Below are 23,523 nucleotides of genomic sequence, written 5' to 3' on the forward strand. Positions count from 1 at the left end.
TGAGACTTCACATGCTTTAGCAGCAAGCGCCTGCACGTGTGTTTGTGTGCACGTGCACGTGTGTGTGTAGTGAAGCAAGCGGACAGACATGATTGTGCTGAGGGTGGTCGCGTTACTACAGGGTATGCTGCTGGCCACACACTGCCAGCTCGGAGCGCGGGGCCCACAGGAGGGCGCGAGGGAGAGGCCAGCGCGTGCCCGCTGGGACCACGCGCCAACACAGCCAGCTTTCGGAATGAGCCGCCCCAACGCCGGGGAATACGGGCAGGGCCCGCATGCCTTTGGAGACGTCCGCCCGGCCCAGGAGCAGGGGCACGGAGAACGCAGCAGCAGGCATCCCTCGCAGGGACTGCCGGAGGAGACGCCGGACACTTCAGCAGACACAGGCAGCCCGGCCATGCCGGCACGCACGGGGTGAGTGCTTCTTCCCTGCTACTCCACTCAAAGCCACGTGCTTTCCCGCTTTCTTCCAAGGTTCTGGGATTCGTTCAGTCTCACTTCATCACTGGCATTCGTTTGTTGGTTCATGCACACCAGTTAGGCTGGGTATGGAATGGGGAAGGGGGTTCGATGCAACACTGGGAGATAGGGAATAGAGAAAAACCAGCTAACCGAACACCCAGCCGAGCATGACCACTAAACCAGCTGGCATGAGCTGGCATGTTTGGACAAACGGATGAACAGAGAACAAGCTGATGTGCTTTGAAGTTCATTATTTCTACTGGAGTACCACACAGCTATAGGCAAAGCAGCAGTTCACGAAGCAAGAGCTGTAAGAACAGAGAGAGAGAGAGAGAGAGAGAGAGAGAGAGAGAGAGAGGGGGAGAGAAAACAAAAGACATTGATAATGATAGAGAATGAGAGAGACAGGGAGAAAAACAGACATGGGCTCTGTGCTCACAGGACGCTTTTCCTGTACCAGTCTGGTCAATGTCCCCGCGCTGACGACCATCATCTCAGTCTCTCTCACAGTCACTGCTAAACTGACTGGGAAACTAAACAAAGGCCAAAACTTTCAGCAACCACATCCAAGTGCCCTCCACAGAGCCCCGAGCCCTGTACACAAGTGCAGCTCTCATGATGTAACTTCCCTCACTTGGCAGGACCTTGCCATGTGCCCAAAATGTCTGAAACACACATGTTTCCTCTTAGTCAGAGCTAATCAATAGTAATTCATGCTAATTGCTCAGAAAGGGAAGGCAGTTCTCCGCTGAGACCAGTCTACGGCTGCACTTGGCACAGGCTGATCTCTGCACTAGAGCATTGTTACTGCCAGCCGTGACCATTTGAACTCGGGCATATCCGTTACCTACTCAAGCACTGTGTAGCAAACCTGGCTCCCTGACAGAACGTTCCTATGGGGTTTTGCCCAACCCAACCACTTAGACCTTCTGAAGAGAAGCTACTTAGAACTTAGAAGATGGCATTCACAAAGAGCTATTTGATCAGTTTCATCAGCTGGTTTTACTGATGTGGGGATGTGGGCAGGGGCACGCAGTTCAGTGCTGTCTCGGAGGGTGCAAGGACATTGAGGGAAAGCAGGGAAACGAGTGACCCTTCAGGACACGCTCGTCTGGAACCACGAACGCTCGCTATAGGAAGATTTACAGCCCAGGACCTTCTCCAGGTCCTCATTTCGGCTATATTAAAATCCGGTTCCCCACTGATTTGCGACTAAGCTTTAATACCAAATGATTCCCAGTTGATTGTGCTCATTACAAGTGCCATTTAGGACAAGGCTAGGCTTGGCGTTTGTTCAGAATACAGAACATTTATCATTAAAGTTAAGATGGGAAGAGCCATTGAAAGGCAGCCAGCGGTAAAGACAGGCCAGGGCCCTTGGGGCTAGGGAGCATTGTCAGGAAGGACCGTCACGCCTGGGTCACTCTGAAAAGCTGAGGATACAGAGAAAGAGTGCTGGTTATCAGTGATAAGGAACAAAACTGTAATAGAGGGGGAAAAAGGACCCAAGAATGATTAGGTCTAACCTATTCAGCTATTCCAGGACAGGCTCAAACTGGACCTCCTGGAAGCGGGTGGGGTGGGGTGATCATAATCTCGCTCTCCTGTTAGAGCTCCGCATGGCTGTGCACCTTGTTGCTATGTTCCCAATCCCCTCTTCATGGAATTCTTCACCTTAGCTTTGGTTAATCCCTCATTCTTAATTAGACTTGCTGAAGTTGTACAGCTACCAGGGAGAGATTACAGCGTTGAGTTTATTTTCAGAGTCTCTCACACACTGTTGGTCATATTGCTCTATATGCTTTTCTCCTTAAACCAACATTAGAGACATTACACATGCCACTTTATTTTAGAGTTCTGTAGGGCAAGTAATGCAACACAGTCTTTCCTAAACAAAACAGAGCAGTTTCAGTCCCAGATGGACTTCTATAGTCAGAATCAGTGAGAATCACTTACTAAATAAACATCCCCGCCCCCCTCAAAAAAAAAACCAAAAAAAAAACCAAAATACTGGTTCTTAATCATTCTCTGGACAGAAGGCCAAGGATAGTGCAGATAAAACATATGTTATGTGAGGATTTCTTTGGACTGTCCTACAACAACCTTGAACAGTAGTCCACAGGGAACTGCGTTTGAGTCATGGACAGGGGAGGAGACATAGATCAGACAGTGATGACCAAACTGGGAGTAGCATGTACTGTGGAGAAGAGACCTGCACTGGTGTCTCCGGCACAGACAGCCTGAAGGTCAGAGGTCTCACTGCTCTCAAAGTGTGCGTGTGAACATCGGTGGGCATCTTCAGAGGGACACAGCCTCAGGAGACTGGTAGACGCTTCCTTCCTGTGACATCACTGCTGAGCAACAGGAAGTGACACGGGGTGGTTCGGCACGTCAGGCTGCGGAGTGGGGAAGGCCAGGACAAAACTCACAGACATGTGTCAATAAGAAATGTGCTGCAATGCAAGTGCTCATACTGCATTTAACAGCCAAAGTGCCCAAATATGACTTACATAACAATGCTTTCAACGCCCCATCACATTCCCACGGCTTTGCTGTGTGAGAACGGTGTAGCACTGTAATAAGATCCAACTGGAATGACTAGTCTATGGCTGAAATACTGTTTCAATTCTTTATGTTGGAAGAGGGAAAAATTAAATTCTTTACTGAGGGTAAAAATTTAACACCTCTGCTCTGTGTAAAAACAGCGCTGTGAATCTGGTTTTCAGACACTTGAGAGCGGACCTTTCTCAGCGGTGCTTCTGTAAAGAAACAAACTGGACTGCAGAAGTAACAATGCTGGCAGAAAGCAACACCCTCTCTGTGTGCTCTTACCTCTGTGTGCTCTCTGGAACGTCTTGGAAATGGTAGATTTGAGAGACCAGCTTTTTTTGTTTGCTATACAGTCTGGTGAGAATGAGCAGTGTGTGTGTGTGTGTGTGTTCTGGGGGTGGGGGTGGGGGTGGGGTCATAGAAATATTTTGTCTTCATGGTTATGTTGTATTTGTTGCACTAACTAGCTAGTGCTGCCAGGACAAACTGCCCACCAGCTTGCCCTGCTGACTGTACTGCTACGGTGAGAGGCAGCTCCCACTACAGTTCATATATGTGGTCAGCGTGTGTGCTGGCCCACTCTTTTACCCACACATCTGAGTAGAACTGCCTCACAGCTGTGTGCAACATAAGGATCGACCGAAATAAAGATTTACATGAAGATGGGCTTGAATCTAAAATATACACCCACATATGAGGAGAACAATGACTATGCCCATTCTCACACACACACACACACACACACACACACACACACACACACACACACACACACACACACACACACACGCACACGCACACACGCACACACACGAAACAGGTTCACCTTTGAGCAGTTACCGAGCAGTTACACACAAACATACATTTATATGGCAGAAGACAATGATTTGGCTTAAGATTCAGCTTAAGATGACCTTTTTTTCTGTGCTGTGCATTAGTCATGGTCTCACAGAGGAGTTCGAAAGTAAAACCAACATGTAGTAGTATGATTCTCCCCTCTCCATGTCCCATGGCAGCCATGTCACTGGAACAGGTCTAGTCAGTCTGACGGTGTGGGATCAGAAGTCCTCCTTGGCTCATTTGGATTGGCTTTCAAGAGACTCCTGAGAAAAGACTCCTGAGTGTGATCTCCATCCGCTAAAATATAATTATGTTATATTATGTTAGCCATTTATGACAACACACACGGAAAGTTTGACTTTGCAGCAGACTTTGTGATTTCACTCAGGCTGTGGCTAGCTAACATATAAACACTCATAACAGTAAAAAGCCAGCCAAGAGTAGCCAGCCCTGCATATGTGTGGCAACACAGACCCCATTATGTTCAGTCCATGTAGCAGGGACCCGTACATTCACCTCTCGCCTTCCTGAGTGGCGTATTTGGATGCAAGTCTGCACAGGTGAAAGAACAGTACACATCTGTTTTCAGCAAACATTCGAACAAGAGCAGATGTGGTGAACGTGTTCTCAGCAAACCTCAACATAAAAAAACAGAAAAAAAACATTTTCGGCAGATTGTTTCAGAAAGACCAGAGCTTTGCATATCTGCTGACATGCAGAAAGCACAGCAGTTTGCTAAACATGTTTATTTACGGAGTGATATTATTACTACCATAAAATTATCATTATTGCACTGGAACACCACTGGGATGAAAAGAGTGTGAAAAGAGGTTTAGAGAAGTAGTGTTATGCAGAAAACCCCAAAACATATAGTTGTTTTCATCTCTGGACAAAATCTGCTCCTGAAGTTTTAAATGATTGGAAGCTGGTCAGAGCACATTGATTTAAATCCAGTGCCCCTGAGGACGAAGGACTCCAGATTTCCCCTCCCCTTACCTGTGAGTCAGGTGTAATGATGAGTGGCCAGTTACACTAAGCGCAGGATTAACTGTTAGTTATTCCAAAACCCTGGACTAGAATGCTGGAGTTTAGGTGCAGAGTTGAAGAGCTCGGCTTCAGATCACATGTTGACATTCGCGTGTTAGTTTTGGCCACCTTAAAATTCATCATCAGGGTTTGACCATAGTCCTACTGTAGGGTTTGACCACAGTCCTACTGCAGGGTTTGACCACAGTCCTACTGCAGGGTTTGCCCACAGTCCTACTGCAGCCTTGACGGTTTTTGCATGGCAGACCAGCTGTGACAGTAACAGGCGTTAAACCTCGAAACCTCGAGCAACGCTGCTGGTCCTGTTGCATTCATACCAGTGCAGCGTCCACTACAGTGTCACTACCATGTCTTTGCTATTGCCATGCAGAGACTTAACTACCACCACCTACTGCAAGCATCGTGACTCTCTGTCCTGGCTCAGAGGGTGGAACAAACTCCTGCTTGCTGTCTGGACAGCAGAGTCCCTTGCAGTCTTCAAACTCAGACTGAAGACCCATCTATTTGTGGAATATTTCAATGACCACAGACCCTGCACCCACTCTAGTACTTATTGTTTATTGCACTTATTGATGTCTGTTATAGAGCTTATACGAATTTTGCACTTCTAGGCATCAGCATTGATGCCTGTATTTCAACAGCATTCTAGTTCAATGGTATCTTGGACTCTAACCTCCTGTACTGGCTAGGATACATTCTATGAGTAGATGACAAAGCACTTTTGTAAGTTGCTCTGGAGCGTCTGCTAAATGCCGTAAATGTAAATGTAAATATTAATGTAGCCTAATAACATAGCAAACGATTCCATTTCTAATGAAATGGGTGTTGAGCACATGTGAACACTGTAACCAATACACTAACTGAGGCACTATGAAAAGATTTTACTGATTACTGAAGCAAAACATCCACTCATGGACTGAATAAGCTTAGCTGGATTCAATGTTTTCCCAAAAAAACAGAACGAACCCCCCCCCCCCCCCCGCACACACACACACACACACACACACAGACCCCCAGGGTAAGAGTGATAAGACAATCATGTCCCTCTGGGCAATCCATTTTTGTTAGCCTCTAGCCTGTGTGACAGGGAATGGGTCCTTGACCTACAAGCATGCAACACAGAGTCAGAAATGAATTGGCACAGAATACCTTTCACATGCTGGTCTGACCCGAGATCTCAGGCTTTCTCAAAAACACCCTGAAGGCACTGTATTGTGTAATGGGCTTCCACCATTGTTCTCTCTTCCAGGAACTGGTGTGCGTTTGTGCACAAACGTATGGTTACCGTGGCAGTGTCCTGTGGTACTGAGAAATACACCATCAAGTCCCACAGCCCCTGTCCGAATGGAACACCAGACTGTCAGCTAGTCATGTGAGTGAGACTGAAACCACTATGTGCAAAGCCATTTGCTGAGGCAAACACTGCATCTGAAATGCAGCTGTAATTGGACACGTTTGTTAGGTTATTTTTTCATGTTTCTCAGGTACAAACTTTCGACACGACCGGTGTACAGAGAGAAACAGAAGATCTTCACTGCTCTCCTGTGGAGATGTTGCCCAGGTCACGGGGGAAAGAACTGCGAGGAACTAGGTACTGAGCAGTCATAAAAGAACAACAGACTTTCAAAACTTAGGTTAGGTCATAGCTTCAAAACACCACCAACAGCAGTTATACCACACAACTAGCAAACATGCCAGTACTAACAGTATTTTTGCTTTCGTATTTAATAGAAATTCATGACATCGACTTGTCTTTCACAGCACAGATATATGCCAGATCTTCCAAAAGCTAATTTAGACCAGACTCTTTGTGTGTTACATGGCCCTTAACTGTTGTGGAGAAAAGGCCATGTGTAACAAAACGTGGGGGAGGGAAACCAGTAAGACTAGCATCTTCCTCCTGCTCCTTCTCTCTGCCCTTCAGTCGCAGATAGCCGTGACCCAGAGAACGAAGACTCCCGCAGGCTGGACCCGGCAGGCCCTGAGCTCCTGCACACAGGTGCAGACCCCGACTCGGATGTACCGCTTACATGTTTACCTGCTCCAGGCAAGCGGGCTGGAAGGCTTCACTGTTTTGTTCCACTGGCTGTGTCCATTGGTGCTCAGCCCTGAAACAAACTAAGGAAGTGACGAAATGCGGTTGTATAAATGGTGGCTGGTGTTGGGAAGGTCGTCACCCCCCTGGGAGAGCGGAAAGGGTGTGTGAACTGAAAGGACTCCCTTGGCATGAAGCAAGGCCACTCTGGGTTAACCAGCTCTCATGTGCTCAAAACAAAACGTGTTTCCAGAAAGCACAAATACAAGCTCACTGAAATAATGGTGCATTTCACAGGGGCCTGCTAATAACACAGGCCTATAACTAGACATCTTAGCCTTTAGGGTGGTTTAAAACACAATGAAAGGAGTATGCACGAAAGAATTTTCATATCACTGCATAAACCCAAATAACTGACTGTGGTTTATACTTATGAGATATCTTATCAAACAATGCAGTTGGGCCAAAATCAGCTTTTAACAGATTTAAAAGCAAGACTGATAGAATTTGATTTGGTTGAATATCTCAGGAAATGTAAATCGAGGACATTTTGATAAATTAAAAAGCAGAGTGTTTAATCATTGGACATACCATGGAAGGAAAAGGTTCGGAACAACAGTCATATTCACTTTTATTGTTCCAGATTATATAATTATATAATATTTATATTCACTATTATTGTTCTAGATTTTTCCTTACATTATACCATCTTCTCCAAATCTCTCCAGGGTATGAGACACTAACCCACAACCAGAACAATGAGCAAAATGACCATCAAGATGAGGCCCTGAGCTCCAGACAGAACCAATCAGAAGAGCACATGTATGACTATGCCAATAGCCCACAAGAGCAGTATGAAAGAGGGGGTAGGTACCGAGTACTGAGACCTCCTGAAACTACTGAAAACCTATTATTACTAGTGAGACCTCCTGAAACCTACTGAAAATGTATTATTACTACTACTGAGACCTCCTGGAACCTGTTGAAAATGTATTATTACTACTACTACTACTGAGACCTCCTGAAACCTGCTGAAAACTGCTCTAGTCCTCTTATTTATACACACGACATATTAGCCACTTCCACTTCTGTATTACAGGGCACCAGCTTCTGCTGGGGGCACTCCTTGTTATGGGCTTTCTGGTGTACAGCCTGTCTCTTGCATATCCTTACATGCATAGAGGACCAGAAGGCTGAGACTTGGGAAAAGCTTTGTTGTCTACATTTCCACACTGCGATTCCTGTGCCTTGATACCTCCTGTACACTGCTCCCCTCTCATTACAGCTTCCTGACAAGGATATCCGCTCTTTCTCTGGGAATTAAAAGTCCCTCTATACATTGTAGTTTGAGAATGATGCAATAGACTGACACACTAATTCCAATATAGGATGTAAACACATCCCATCACCACACACACAGGACTATGAGGCCATTCTGAAGCCGCTGCACCAATAGTGTATACGTACCAAGTTCACGTCCTCCACTTGAACTAGCAGTAAGCATTGACACTCCCAACACTCCCTAAGGCGGTGAAAAGTTCTCTCAGGGCTCTGGGAGTTGACGTCTTAAGGGAGGTCTTGAAGAGTGACACCTGGAAAGCAGTCAGAGGAAATGGCACTAGACAATTGACATGCCACATAAGGAGAGAAAATAGTACTGGGTGTCCAGAAAGGAAGACTGGACTCTGTAAGCATGACTAGGGACTCACACACAACCATAAAGACCGACTCCTCTTCTCAACTTACTCATAGCTCTACTCCATCCCCTGCTTCTCTCTACATGTACCCCTGACCAGCATGTACACAGACATATAGACATAGAGTCTGGACAGCTTAACTAGCTATAAATAAATAGACACTTATATAAATATATAATATAGGAGTAGAAACTAAAGAAAACATGTTCTTCAAGATGAGATTTCAGTGATAAAGCTCTGTGCTTTTTTAAGTTGGCTACAATCTGTTTCTGCTCTCAGATCCCAATAATGTGTATGACGAACGCAGGCATCTCCTACCTGAAGCATCAGACCCAAACCCTGTGCTCCTGTCTGTCCTGAGAGACATCATGATGTCTCACCTACAGCCAGTACTCGACGCATTCAACCAGACACTAGAACGCCTGTCTGAGGAGATGAGGGACCTTCAGAGGGATGTGGACTACCTGCGGCTCCATCAGAGGCCGGAGACGGAGCCCGGCGTGCCGGGTGGTCTAGGCGACGGACTGCAGCAGCTGCCTGAAAGCTTCCAGCAACTGATGGACCTCAAGGTGGAGCTTGTGCTCCAGCAAGATGAGATGATGCAGATGTTGCACGCAGAGCGTGCCACGCTGCAGTACAACCTGACCAACTTCAAGAAAGACACGGACGTCAAAATTAAACGCAACCAAAAGACACTGCAGGTTCGAATGCACTGGCAAAATTGTCGTGAACATTACACATGGGAAGCAGCCATATGTAACCCTGATATGAAATGGGCAACACCAACATCTCAGCAAATTGTGGCAATCTAGCACTACACATATGAAAGTGTTCAGTACTGCAAACTCTTTTCAGAAGTGGCAGGATCACGTAAAAAAGGGATTCGTAGTTCACTCAATATAGCTGTAAACATCCTTGCATTTGGCCTGATATTTTGCCCATTACTGTATAAAGCCAAGTCACATGTACATTTAAAAAGTTGGAATTTCCCATTCTAATTTAACATTGACAAATGTTGCAGGGGGCATTTTTCTTTGCTACATTTTGCACAGAAACAAACAATGAATATAAAAATGTTACAATTTCACACTGACAGCATTTAGCTGACACTTTTTCCCAAAGCGACTTACAGTTATGACTGAACACAATTTGAGCAACTGAGGGTTAAAGGCTTTGCTCAGGGGCCCAACTGTGGTAACGTGTCAGTGGTGGGGCTTAAACTTTTAACCTTCTGATTACTAGGCAAGTACCTTTAACCACTGAGCTACCACTGCCCCAGTGCTATGTTTTGAATATCATAAAAAAGTGATAAATCAAGATATTTGCCAAACAGTCTGAGTTGTCATAGGAGTTATCACTTTGTAGAATTTGTTTTTCTTTACTCACACTCATGTCTTTTAAACATAAGAGATCGTAATTTTTCTGGAGAGACACTTTTCCGATGTGAAGGGACCCACGGTCATCTCTTTTAACCCGTTCACCCATGATTCTCTGCAGGGGGCACTACTAAGTGGAGATGCTCTGTAACAGGAGAACACTGTGTCTTTTTATAAAGTACTGCATGATGTTTTGGTTGTGTAAGATGTCTAATACGAATAGGATTCTTTGTTCTACCGCAGACAAACATCCTGTTCCTGAATTCCTCACTTTTGGAGGTGAAACAAGAGCAAGACTGGCTGAAGACCGAGCTTGGGAGCATTTTGGCACATGCAAGAATGCCAACCAGACAGGAAAAACCTCAGGAAGACGTAGCCGTCTGGGAGGCCATTGCCCGCCTGGACAATAAAGTGGTCAACAACACCGTGACACTCGGTGCCCTCAACATAGGCCAAGCCCAAACATCAAAGGACATTGAACACCTTCAGCGGGACTGGGAGACCTTGGAGAAACGCATAGACAAAACCCATCGAATGAATGAGGACAGGTATTACGAGGCTTTCCTTGAAGTGGATGGAGCCAAACAGGTGGTTCAGAAGAACGTCCATGACCTGGCCACCAATATCACCATACTCCAAGAGATGCTGCAGGAGATGGAGGAAGACGTGGACTATGTATACAAAGGTTTGTATAAGAATATAAGCTCCAGTGGTGCGTACTGCGACTGTGAGGCCCTCGGCAAATCCGTGGCAGAGCTGAGACAGGCTTTGGCTAATGTCACAGCGCTCGCTAACAAAAACAGGCTGATTATTGACAAAGCAGAGGAGGGGTTATACTGGGGTGATACTAACAGCGGTGCATCAGTGGATGAACTAAAGATGGATTTACTGAACGTGCAAAACTCGCTGGCATTCGAGCAAAGCAAGAGCAGGACGCTGCACCACAATGTGAGCACTCTCCGTAAGGCTGTCTTAGGGAGCCAAATGGACATCGAAGCGCTACAGGAACTGGACAGAACAAAGACTGCTTCTATCAAAGAGCTGTATGGCTCATTCAACTCTCTGCTGAACGATGTTTTAAGGCATACCGAAATAGTGAGGATCCTTCTTGGCGAGGAGGTGCTAGAATTTATAGATTGGCCTCAGCAAGATCAAGAGACCTACTCCCTCCCCGCCCTGAAGGAGAGCATCAGGGACATGCAGGAACAGATAAACGGGCACGCCCGGAGCCTGGCCTCTGTGCTGAATTCTGCGCCACCCGATACGGCCGGTGATGAGCCCTCGGTGCTGGCCGACTGGATCTCAACGGGTCTCAAATGGGGACAGGGTGCCCAGAAATTGGAACCATCCTCAAAGGAAGACAATACAGACCTGAACTTTTTGGTTTTGGAGAAAACAGTAGAACAGCTTCGAGCACAAGTAGTCAGGCTTGAAGAGAAGCAGTGCATATCCTGCTGCAACTGTACCAAAGGTGCTGCCCCCAATGGTGTGGAGGGAAAACTACAGACAGAGCTGACTACTGTGCGCAAGAGTCTAGATGAGCACCTAAGGATGTTTAGCAGACTTTTCAGCAATACAGAAGGTCTGCTAGAGTCTGAAGCAACGTTAGACCTGGACAGACTGTCTTCTCTGATGAAGGAAAAAGAAACCAAACAGCAACAAAAGAGGGGAAAGAAGAGAGCAGGTGCAAGAGGAGGAGAACACAAGGAGCATGCTGACCTTCGCAGCAAGAGGGACGCATCACTGGAAACTGCAGGTAAGAGAAAAACAAACAAACATTTATATGCAGAAGAAAAGAGCAAATGCATCAGAAAAACATTGCTACTACAATTCTAAAGTAAAAGAGTAACATTTTAAGTCACTTTTAGGAATGCACAGACTTACGCTCCTCTCAGGACTGTAATTATATCTCATGCGATAAGGTGAAATCACAGCACAGCTTTTATTCAAATTTAGGTTAGGGCTCGTGATCGTAAAAAGTCGATACTGTGGTCAATGAGTCGTTTGTGAATTTGGAAGAACGTTGCAAATCATTGTACTGAAACTTCAGGGAAACCTCACTTCATGCTGCAGACATCATCAGCTAGCTTTAAACGCCTCTATGACTGCCTCTAGAGATGGGTATTTTAAGCCTTTCCTTTACTGCTTTGGGTTAACAACCTTTCACCCTCTGTTTAAGTGTGTGGTCTCTGACCTTGCCTGTGTTGATAAATGGGTAAGGGCATGTCGCCTCGGATTTAGATTCCAGTGAAACAAGTCATAAATAACCTCATAAGACTTAGATGAACTTTAGAAAAGTAAATAGAATGTGAAGATAATTTTGACATATTTCTAACTGAAAGTGAAGTTTCTCCCACAGCTTAAATAACAGATCAACCTTAACATTTCTTTGCCTAATTTTTAGTGAAGGTGTCAGTAATTCTGAGGAGGAAGGTAGTATGGAAACGGAATACTTCTACTGAACTAACATGCAACTTTATCCTCCCAGGATAAGGGAGGTTTTGGACATGTCTATCACGTTTTCAAATATCACATCTCCCTCTAGTGAACAACAGTTGCAACTGCAATTTCAAGGTCCTTCATTCTCATTGGATGTGTGCAGAAGACTACTTACATAGATTTAGCCTGCCTTAAAACTTTTTTGAAAAAGCGTAGTTAAATAATGCTTATAACCTGTATTGGCAATTTAACTTGGAGACAAAACTATACATTGGTTAGCAAATTACTTAACAGCATTTTCAGAGCAGACAAAGTTTAAACCAACTTGTTCGTATGGCTTGAGACTGACTTTTAGTTTTCATATAGCAGTCACAACCTGGTCTCTAGTGGATTAATTAAAGGGTATATTGAAGTATACACAGTGATTTAGCAACAAAACTGTTTAGTTACTCTTTGCTCTCCATGTCTTCCTAGTGTTTAGCAAGCTACCTGACGGCCCACTGATGTTCCTGGCGAGCAGCCAAGATGGCGTCAACACGCCTGGCACGGTTGTGTTCGAGACGGTGACCCTAAACCGTGGGCAAATGTACTCGCCCAAGACGGGCACATTCCGAGCGCCTAGACCGGGGGTTTACCTCTTTGTGCTGACACTGGACTTTGGGCCGGGGCCTTCTTTAGCCCGTCTGAAGAGAGGGGAGGAGGTATCTGCCTCCCTGCAGCAGGGCCAGAGGAGGCTGGCAGGACCCGCGACTCGGGTCTGCCTCCTCCAGCTGGAGCAGGGTGAGGAGCTCCAGCTGGAAATAGTACGCGGGACCCTGGAGCACAACCCACAGGACAACACCTTCGCAGGACTTCTGCTCTTACAGACCACCTGAGGGCGCTCTTCTGCAAGAAAGTACTGAGACGGGCGCTGGGATGACAACAGGCAGATGACACGCAGAAGTTCATGTTCCCTGCAAGTTTCCAATAGAACTTTCATACTGATTTCTCTTTCATCACTGATTAGGCACATAAAGGTATCAAGTTTGTTTTTATAACTGTTAATGTTTTGCTTTTGACACCTTTTCTCTGTAATGACTTAAGACAAATTAATGTATTCAGTTAATCAAAGAGGATTTAAAATGCATTCTTCGCTCCAACTTTAAAAGATTGACCAGTCCTGGGAGACTGGCCAACTTTTGTGTAACTTTTCCCTACAGGTATAGAGCCTATTTTACAGTATCCTATGTTACAGTATACTACATGCTACATACAAATAGCTGATGCTACTTCTAGACAAACACTGTTGATTCAGGTCTTTCAGTGACGAGTGCAGTGAGAGTAGGGGCCATGTATGTGTATACTGATATTGTATTTGAAAAGATAACTACTCACTAGTCATTACTCTTCAGTAATAGATTCTGTTTCCACACATCATAGCTCAAGATACCACAACCACTCTTCAGACATGTCTAGTAAAATGCAATTTACTTAAATGGAATACATTGGACAAGTATTATACACATGGTTTTTGTATAATCTTGGCAAACTCATAAGGCACACAACAGGAGCTACAGAACACATATAATGTTATGACATACTAGGGATTATGTTTTATTAGCTATGCTTTAAGTACCACAGGGAAAGCTTGGTAATGTTATGATAAAGAACATTTAAATATCTACATCAGGTCACAGATGCTACCGTTCGGTTGTAAAGTCTTCAAGTATGTCTGTAAAGACGTTAATGTGAGAAAAGGGAGTTCTGAGGTCATGCAAATTCCTTTATGCAGCTTTTAGAGGTCAGCCATTCTACTGAGGACTGGGAAGACTCTCTCACTCCACACGTACATCAGTCACACAGTAAAGGGCAAGGCTGCTGAAGAGAAGCCATCATGAAGCCAGCTCTGAAAGCCCTAGGAACCCAGGTGCTTTGCTGCAACGCACGAGACGAAAAGAGGCAGATGCTTTTGTCACGTTGGAACAGACACCACTACTTATTCCCCTTTCAAAGGTTCAGTTTGAGAGAACAAAGCTTTGTGCCAGATTACTCTGTACAGCAACCATTTGATATGAAGGACTTCACATAAATACTTAAGTTTAAAAAAAATAATAATTTTATGACTTCCATGCCTTAACTTTGTTTACTTGGGCCACTGTTTTCTAATGCTTATGTAATCACATAATTTATTTTTTCCAAAGAGCATTTTATGACAACAAATTCTTATTTTAAAAACCTTTAGAATTGTTTCTGTGATTGTATGTCTTGAAAAGTTGGCAGTATTTGACAGCAGTGTAATTAGTCTGGCACTAAAAGTAGTACTGTCCCATAATACTTCATGTGTGCATAAACCCATTCAATTGCAGGACACAAACATTGGTATTCAAGTTGTTCTTTTAGGGGGGTGGACTTGGCACCAAATAATAAAGGTGTGGCATTACAGAACAGAAAATCAAAGGAGATCTGCTTTTCCTGACCACCACACTTGGTAAACTAAGGTTGGTGTCGTCTTGGAATTCTTGCAGCCAGATACTGATTAGATTAGTAAGAGTAGGTAAGATTGACACAAAAAGGCTTGACAGCTAAACATAAACCTAAAACATCGTGAGGAGATACATTTTTAAACTGTCATGATAAAAAATATCCCCTTAGGATGAGAAATACCGCTTTATAGTAGGAGTTAATATTTCTTGAGACACATCTCATGGCAACCAGTGTAAAATTCTGATTGCTGAATAATGTACACATGCCTTAACAACTAAACGGGACACGTAGTGGGAATAACTCTGATCTCAAACCTGTCACAGCGCGAAGCCCCGTGGACCACCACTGAACACCACTGTGAGTTTTACTTTGCATATAGTCTAATATTACAATTTTATTTACATATTTATTATTACAGCAAAAACAACGTATATTTAAGTTTACTCGGTGAAAAGAGTCATTAGTATTTTTCCATATGGCAGGAAGTGAGGTTCATCCCAGAAAATAAAGGGACACGAATGCATACAGAGCTGCTGCAAAAACGACCTGGCTTGGTGTGAGCTTCACTTAGGCAGAAAGGTCATGTCTCCATTATTCCTACACTATTCCTCCCAGCAGGTGGGATCTGACCGAGTCACCTTCTTCCCAAGCCTGTAATCGCACAGCTTTCACAGAAAGCACACGGCTCCTTGTCTGATCCACAGCTCGAACGGTAAAAAGAGCAGCTCCTGGCCCCCGTCTTTCCCACTCCCCGGGACAGAGCGCCAGGCTCCAACCTCCACACCCGACAGGAAACATTAACGCTCAGGAGTGTTACAGCGCTAACTGCACTTGTCAAAGGTGCACGTCAGGACGTGACTTAGATTTTAATGTCCTGCGCTTCCACCATTTTGGCCAAGGTCTTCTTGATGCGCAGGATGGTGAGGCGAGACGCGGGATTGGGGGCCCAGCACTCTGACATCAGCTTCAGCATGGCCCTCAGGCACTGAGGAGGGAAGCAAGGTCAGTTTCTCATCACCACTCAGCACCTGACCATCTCAACCACAACTGAATATGTGAGACAAGGAATCCAGCACAGTCTGGTGACTTTCTTGCTCAAACACTTGATCCATGAGTTAATTACTAGTTCCAGCCGGCGTGCTATAGCAAGCAAATCACCAAAAGGGGCTGGATTCTGTCCCTCCATGGCTGGAGGTGGGCACCCCTGCCCTACATTAACACATATGATCTACATATTCTAATTCAAATATTTATATTGAGAAAACGCTCACCTCATCACTGTTCCACCTGTTGGACACAGTAGGCCTAAGGCCTTTAACACACACTATCTGCAGCATGTCTTCATAGGAAGGGTCTGAGGGGATCATCTCGTAGTATGGCAGCTGGTACTCCTCAACCATGCCTAAAAAGAGCATAAGAATAATAAGGCACACTGGGGTTGAGTCACAGGACTGGTCTTGCTCTTTACAGACGCTGTGTGTAGGAGATGGACACTTTTGGTGTAGGTTAGAAGATGGAGGTGAAGGAGGTTATGCCGCACCCCATGGAGTCAGGTGAGCTGCTCAATACAGCAGTACTGAAAAGAGGAACATGGCCACAACTCCCGAAACCTGGTTACTAGGACAACACAGAACCAGTGTCTCTGGCTTCAGCAAGTCCTGGCTTCTGGAGTGCAGAAATCCAGCCCTGACACTCCGAGCTCTTCCTACCTTAATCATCTGCACCATTCATCACAACCAGCAACACTGTGTGACCCAGGCAGTTTTCTTGCTGCCAGTTTACGGTTGTGTGATCACTACCTCCTGTGACGCAGCGCCTGGCCATTTCCCATACGACCAGGCTGTAGCTGTAGATGTCGGCCATGAGGTAGGCCTGGAAGTGGTTCTTATTCAGCGTCTCGTCCAGAACCTCCGGAGCCATGTAACGCCGCGTCCCCATACGACCACTCAGAGGGACGTCCACTTCATTAGTGTCGCTGATGGACAGAACGAGAAAAAAACTCAATGTGATGACGTCACAGGACATGGTTTGACACCACCATATTATACATCATCACATCACATAACTGGACAGATATAGCTGGGACAGGTAAGTGAAACCATGGTGGACTCCTGAGGCCTACGCAATGAGACCAAGCATGAATTGTAAGGCTGAGGCTGGGTTAATTAGTTTATCGGTGTCTCATTACACCAAGCCAAACCTAAAAAGGCAGCTTTCCGCCTCTCACTCCCAGCCCGAGCTACACCCTAAAGGGGGGGAAGAGTTAAACCTGTTGAACTTGACCGCCAGGCCCAGGTCAGCGATGCAGCAGGTGCCGTTTTTCTTGACAAGGACGTTCTTGCTCTTGAGATCGCGGTGCGCGATGGCCGGCTTTCCCTGCGTTCCATAGATCTCCGTGTGGAGGTGGCACAAGCCACAGGCTGCCGAGTAGGCCAGCCGGAGCAGAGCCTGCGTGTCCAGGGTGCTGAGCTTTAGGTAGTCGTAGAGGGAGCCGTTCTCGTGGTAGTGTGTGATCAGGTACAGCTGAGTGGAAGCTCCCGTGCCATTTATGTCAGCCGCGATAAAACCTGTTCATGAAGCACGGAGAGAAACGGCACAAAGGGATAACCCACATTCGAATGCTGCAATGAATGGAACATCAGCTGTCACCAGTTTACACACGCACCACAAGAGCCGCTGGATATAAATTTTAAAAAGTATCAACTAATGGACTCAATGGAATTAAGTTTAGTTTACCGGGCTACATTTTAATGTAAGATATCTTCTGAACTACTTGATTGGCGTCAGTGTGAATGAACCCTACGCACGCACGCACCCAGTATGTTTTCGTGTCTCATCAGAACAGTCTGGTAGATCTCAGTCTCTCGGAACCAGCTGGCTTCTTCGCGGGTGAAGAACACCTTCACCGCCACCTTCTCCCCTCTCCAGCGGCCGAGCCACACCTCTCCGTAGCGGCCTTTCCCGATGAGGCGCACTGTCTGGATCTGCTTTGCGATGGTCCGCTGCACCTAAACATGAGAGCAAGATCAGCCCAGATGAGTCACAGATACTGGTCTTATGGGTTCTCGATGGCAGAGCATGCATGTGCCACAGCTCACCAGCAGGGGGAGCCCAGAACCACTGCCTGAGGTCTGGGACTGGTTGATGAGGTCTTTGAGAGATTCTCCAGATGGGATGAAGGCTTCATCTTGCTCGAGGTCTCTGTGGTAATGCCGCGTCTCTGTCTGCCATTTATACCTGAGCAACACAAACAAATCCATTCCCACAACTGACGGCGATCTCACCAACTGACCACAATCTGCGCCCTTCAATATCTGCACAGCTCAAGCCTTCATCTACATATCAGTACCATGATGTGGGCAGCCTTGTCTCAAATCTGATGTCCAAATACACACCAGCACCTGTGCATTTACATTTTCTTTCTTTCTTTATTTGGAAAAGGAGTATTAGACCTAATCACTGAATCGATGCACATTTGAATCTAAACATGATGCATCTGCAGACAAAATAGGATAATTCTAGAATCTCACTGACCCGCTAAAAGTAACCTTCGAGGGTCATGTCAGATGGCCTTACCTATAGTAACAGACCACACTGATGCAGAGGAGAGTGCAGCAGCACACAGTGACTGAGATGAGGAAGGCCAGCCAGTGTGGGCCAAAGGGCATCTCTGTAAACCAAGGTCAACGACAAGTCAGCGTTATTCTATAGTATTATACGGCTTCAGCATTACATCGCCCAATTTCAAGAATTCTCTTTGCATCTCAGCTGTCTAATTATCTGTAGCGAAGGCAAAACATCCATATTTGATGCCACAAACAAAATCTGGGCTGCTGTTGGCCTGGTACAGTGCCAACAGCAGTTCAGGACCTCACCTGTGCTTTCGGGAGGCAGTTCAGGCTTAAGATCCCGATTACAAAAGTCCGACTGACAGCATTCGATGGTTCGTCTAGTCTGCGCATACTGTGAATCCTGGGAAATAGTGTTCGATTATTCCCTCATACCATGACAGTTGTTTAACAGTCTGCTGAAATACGAAATCCACTGGATGTTTATGTTCATAAACAATAACAAACGCTTGCCTTTACCTTGCACTGGAAATGTGAGCCTTCATACTTCATGCAGCCAGAGCTCAAAAACACGTCTCCATTTTCATCTTCCTCGATGATGGCAAAGCATTGGCCATTTGTCCTGTCAATATCAATGATGAGTTTTGATTGGATTTTTACAATACTCATCCAGTCCTTCAGTTTATCCTCTCTCACCAACATATACAGTCTCACACAGCTCACATGCACGTGCTGTTCTTGGCGCCCTCTGGGCAGTGGCCTGAACAGTAACAGCTGAGGAAGCGTTCTGCGTCCTCTGGCTCGACGGTGGAGTCGGGCCCTGGCCTCCTGGAGTCTGGGCCATGCTTTACGCCCGTGCCCTGCAGCACGTGGTCTGGGTTCTGGCCGGCTGCAGGAATGAGAGGAACAGGTCACACCGACTATAGGAACAAGACAGCATTCCAGCTTTTGGAGCACTGGAACGGGCAATAGTAAAAGTGCAACTGGAACGTTTTTGATAACCAATGTAAAAATAATAAATGAACAATAAATAAGACAAAGTAAAAAAAACAAACAAAAAAAAAAACCAAAAAACAAAAACAAAACACATACACACACACAAACACTATGTTCAAAGAGGCCACCACACCCACAGCCATAACACCCAACACCTACTACTTCATTATGTCAGTCCACTCAGTTTCAAACAGGTGGGCAGGATGCTGAGTATTCATTTGAAGTATCTAACCTTGTTAACATTCTCTTGACTAGTAGACCTGATTTGGTGAAACCTAGCTGCTTCCAGCACCAGTCCTTAAGAGGTGGTTGTGTTCGGACTACAACACAAAGCTTCAACGACGTAAAGGGGACGAGCTCATCCGTTAATTACATCCATCCTCACCACAGCCAGCACAGTCGCTCCCATTCTGCCCAGTTCAACTTTTACCTTCACTTCCCTCCTGTTTTTTCTCTTCCTAGAGTGAGGTGGCAGCTCAGCAGCCAGACAGACAGAGAGTGTGTGTGTGTGTGTGTGTGTGTGTGGGGGGGGGGAGCATGACTCCACTCTAGTCGTTCTAGTCCAGACTTGTCGGTAAGACGGCTAATCGCTCCGCGAGCAGCTCAGAGGCTCGGCAACACGGAGATCTGGTTATCAGCCGGATTCCACCCTCAGATCTTATTACCAGTCTGTGCTCCTTTATTCCGGCTTGCCCACCCGTGCGCCGCTCGCGCGGCCGATCTGGAATTCTGTCTGGATTCTACTCTCAGGGCTAATTCTATTACGGCTCGCTGATTAAATTGCGACGGAGGGAGATAAAGGGGGCTCAGTGCAGAGTGGCTGGCTTTATAATTCACTTTACTCTGAGTACACACAACGAGGACGCAATACTCAGAGGTCCAAGGTACTTCAATAAAAAGCACTTTGGTTCTGGACAATAATCTTAAATAATTGTTATCCCGTGCCGCCAGAAGCTAGCTATGTAGCAAGCGGCATCTGTGCAGACGTTTTATTTTGCATGTCAGAGAGGCATGGTGCTAGCCTGTCTCCTTCTTAGAACAGCAATAACGACCACACAACACAGAAGCATAAAAATGAGATTAGTGTAAGTAATTAGGGCAACGTAACACCAGCACTAGCCTACCTTTCTTGAATCTGAAAATATAAACAGTGGAATAATGCCAAAGAGGATAATCACAGTAAACAGATAAAAATAATTTATTTACTCATGACTATTACTGCAAAACATTTAAAAAATAATAATAACTTACTAATAAAAATATGCACTGCTTAGCTTTTCAAATAGCTATAATTTACAGTATAGGGTAACATCTGTGGAGCAAATTCGCCTACCCAAAGCTACTCCCAGACACACACACACACAAAGTACAAATGACAGATCAGGGGAAACACCCTAACAAAATATGGCCTAAAGGAAGTGAAGCAGTTATATCCCCTGATAACATTTGGTCTGCCTTTGAAGTGTACACTATCAGAACATTGGGAAACAAGGAGACCTTACAGACATGCTAGAAGGAACCATTAAAGCTGTGGAGAACTTCCACAGCTCCTAGGCATCAGACCATTCGGTGCAAGAATGCCGGCCAACAGTTTATCTTCCATATATGGGAAGCAAACTCTTACAATGGACATTTGGTCCATTCTCCAACTCTGGTCTTCTGAATTGCATACGACATCCTATTTCACATTACAGAAAATGAACTCACAAGTAGAGCAAGATTGTCTAGACATATTACAAACGCTCAGGAAATGTAAATGAGGTCATTTCTGAAATAGATCTAAACCAATAACTCTCACGTAGGTGGCGGCATGGCCTCGATCCCAGGCTGCAAGGCACGGCCCTCATGATGACTTCAGGCCCAAGCACAGAGCACGGGTGGAAAGTTAAGGGTAAAGAAGGGCCTGGACAGGGATCAAAGGAGCCAAGCCTCAAATAGAAACCAGAAAGGCCTCTCGCACGCCCTCAGTGTCATGAACTGCCATTCGGTGCTCCTCGCCTCTGCCTCTGTCCCTGCGCAGAGTCACCAGCCAAAAGCACCTAGAAATGAGACATGGTTGGGCAGCTTTTCATGCCGCGAAGGTCACATTCACAGCTACTGAAAAGCCGGCATCTTCCTGAACAGCAAAGAGGCAGACAACACCACCACCCTCTTGAAATGCCAAAGGCCCTTGTGAGTGCTGCTGTCGACATTTGGATGGCTGTGCTCTTTAAAAAGTTGGCATGTCTCAGCACCAAACCCATCAGGGTTCTTCAAGCTTATAATGAAGACACTTTGCTTGGCCAAAGCCTCTGTCCCCAGTCACAGGCCCGTGATTGGCCAAAGACCATAGCAAGTGGACCAGGTCTCTGCCGGGCTGCCAGGAAACGCCTGAGCTCCCAGTCTGCATATCCACATGTGTGCTTCATTCTGTCCTTAGTTACAGCAGAGTCTGAGGTCTGGCAAGGCACCCGCCCGCCCCGTAACGGGCCCCTGCGTTTACTGCCAGACACACTCTACTGCCGCTCTCTTAAAGCAACAAGGGGCAGAGCATGTGTGAGGCTTCGGTGTGGGACACACAAACACATACCTACTACAACTCCAAAGATTTCCTGAGGCACACAGATTGAAAAGTTTGATTAGTAATCTGTGGACAATTAAAAATTGTTTTAGTTCTATCATATTTGAGATGATATTTTTAAATGTATAAATCAGGAACGTCGGTACTTTGGTAGTGTGTATTTACTAAAATCACCTGTAAATGTTAAAGTTACTAAACTAAATATTAGATATTCATCAAATATTGCACAAAGCCCACCTATGCATGCTAAAACCAAATGGTGTGTCTTACAGGGACAACAGTTACATAGAGAGAGGCATAGGGAACATTAGGGACAAACCACTAAGTCACTGGTAATGGGACACATACATCTAAACACATATGCCAACAGTAAAGGTAAATAGCAACAACGACATCGCCACCTGGACCCATTTAATTTTTTCTCTAATTTGGGAATATACCTCTGTTATGAAAATTCTCATAGTTAAATCTTGTGTGTCAAACATGATAACATTCATAAAATCATTGTGGCCCACACGTTAATACTAATGAACTACTATTGCCGACAAACAATAAATCAATGTGTAGACAGGTAGGTATATCATTAGTCCCTCTTAAAGTTAATGGGTTTGTATCTAGCTTTCAGCGATTCAGAGATACAGCTGTCTGGACCTTAACTTTTGACAAATTAGTCAAACTGTTTACCACTAATGGTGCATGAGAAAGTGCCAATTAGCCTGAAGAGCCCACCTGATCACGCTAAAAGAATGGACAAAAAAGTCCTATAATGTTTGGAGGCAGGAGCTAATTTGGGGGCTCTCGGTTTCCTGTGGTGACCTTGCACTATCGTTATGATCAAGTTTCAGGCATTCAAAGAGCTTGCTGAAATTTCACCTGAGCCGTTTCTGATGAGTAAGGGGGAAAAAGGATACATCAAAAAGAGTGGTAACCATTTGCACATCTCTGTTACCAGAAAAGACAAGGGGGCACTTATAAGCCACCTGCTTTGGGGTTTGCCCTAAATCTCTAAAGGCAGCTAGCTTAGTACTTTTAAACATCATCATCATCATCTACCTGGGCTGAGGGATTGTCGCATGTTCCTTGGGCAAAGTAACATTACAAGAGGTCCTGTCAGCTGAACAACTGTAGAACACCAGAAGTGAAGGCTCGTAGGGACAGTGCTACCTGGCAGCTTCCTTTTTCTAGGTGTTACAGCACCAGCTAGTTAAAACATCCCACACAACACACACAAAGTGCACTAAAACAGCCCAAGAGACAAGCTAATGTCTCAGACAGGAGAAAATGCTGAGTATGTCACAGCACAATCAAAAGATCGTTTCTGATGGGATGAGCCCTAATCTTGGATGTTTTTAGGTGACCTGGAAGTGAGTGAAAGCACAGAGAGTGATTCCTTCCTGAGGACAATGGTTCTGAAAAGCCAATTTCCTGGAGCAGGTCTGACGGTGTTATACAGGAAATAGTCAATATGTGGAAAAAGGAAGAGAGAGCA

The 23,523-nt window shown here is 45.4% G+C and overlaps 2 protein-coding genes across 11 annotated transcripts in view; one reads left to right on the plus strand and one right to left on the minus strand.

Annotated features, from left to right (window-relative positions):
- mmrn2a (multimerin 2a) lies at positions 1-14,534 on the plus strand. 2 transcript variants are annotated; one of them, XR_003410002.2, is made up of 9 exons: positions 1-414; positions 6,149-6,271; positions 6,384-6,490; positions 6,824-6,898; positions 7,663-7,800; positions 8,911-9,332; positions 10,251-11,763; positions 12,921-13,462; positions 14,218-14,534. XR_003410002.2 is itself a non-coding variant. In XM_027000400.2 (8 exons), exons 1-8 carry the CDS (start codon positions 89-91, stop codon positions 13,319-13,321), a joined length of 3,105 nt encoding a protein of 1,034 aa, XP_026856201.2. In that variant the 5' UTR covers positions 1-88; the 3' UTR covers positions 13,322-13,556. The 2 variants fall into 2 exon arrangements, 1 of the variants encoding a protein (XP_026856201.2); XM_027000400.2 differs by lacking the exon at positions 14,218-14,534 and having other exon boundaries at positions 12,921-13,556.
- Positions 13,897-23,523, minus strand: part of bmpr1aa (bone morphogenetic protein receptor, type IAa) — a 20,257-nt gene continuing 10,630 nt past the window's right edge. For all 9 annotated transcript variants that reach the window (XM_027000401.2, XM_027000408.2, XM_027000407.2 and 6 more), the window contains 10 exons: positions 19,202-19,367; positions 18,998-19,100; positions 18,785-18,881; positions 18,486-18,579; positions 18,008-18,146; positions 17,725-17,917; positions 17,179-17,476; positions 16,709-16,884; positions 16,181-16,311; positions 13,897-15,894 (listed from right to left, as the gene is read on the minus strand). In XM_027000401.2, the coding sequence (XP_026856202.2) occupies positions 15,769-15,894; positions 16,181-16,311; positions 16,709-16,884; positions 17,179-17,476; positions 17,725-17,917; positions 18,008-18,146; positions 18,486-18,579; positions 18,785-18,881; positions 18,998-19,100; positions 19,202-19,367 (1,523 nt within the window). In that variant the 3' untranslated portion in view covers positions 13,897-15,768. The remainder of the gene's footprint in view (positions 15,895-16,180; positions 16,312-16,708; positions 16,885-17,178; positions 17,477-17,724; positions 17,918-18,007; positions 18,147-18,485; positions 18,580-18,784; positions 18,882-18,997; positions 19,101-19,201; positions 19,368-23,523) is intronic.

This window comes from Electrophorus electricus, chromosome 11 (assembly GCF_013358815.1).
Source record: "Electrophorus electricus isolate fEleEle1 chromosome 11, fEleEle1.pri, whole genome shotgun sequence".
Lineage (NCBI taxonomy): Eukaryota > Metazoa > Chordata > Actinopteri > Gymnotiformes > Gymnotidae > Electrophorus > Electrophorus electricus.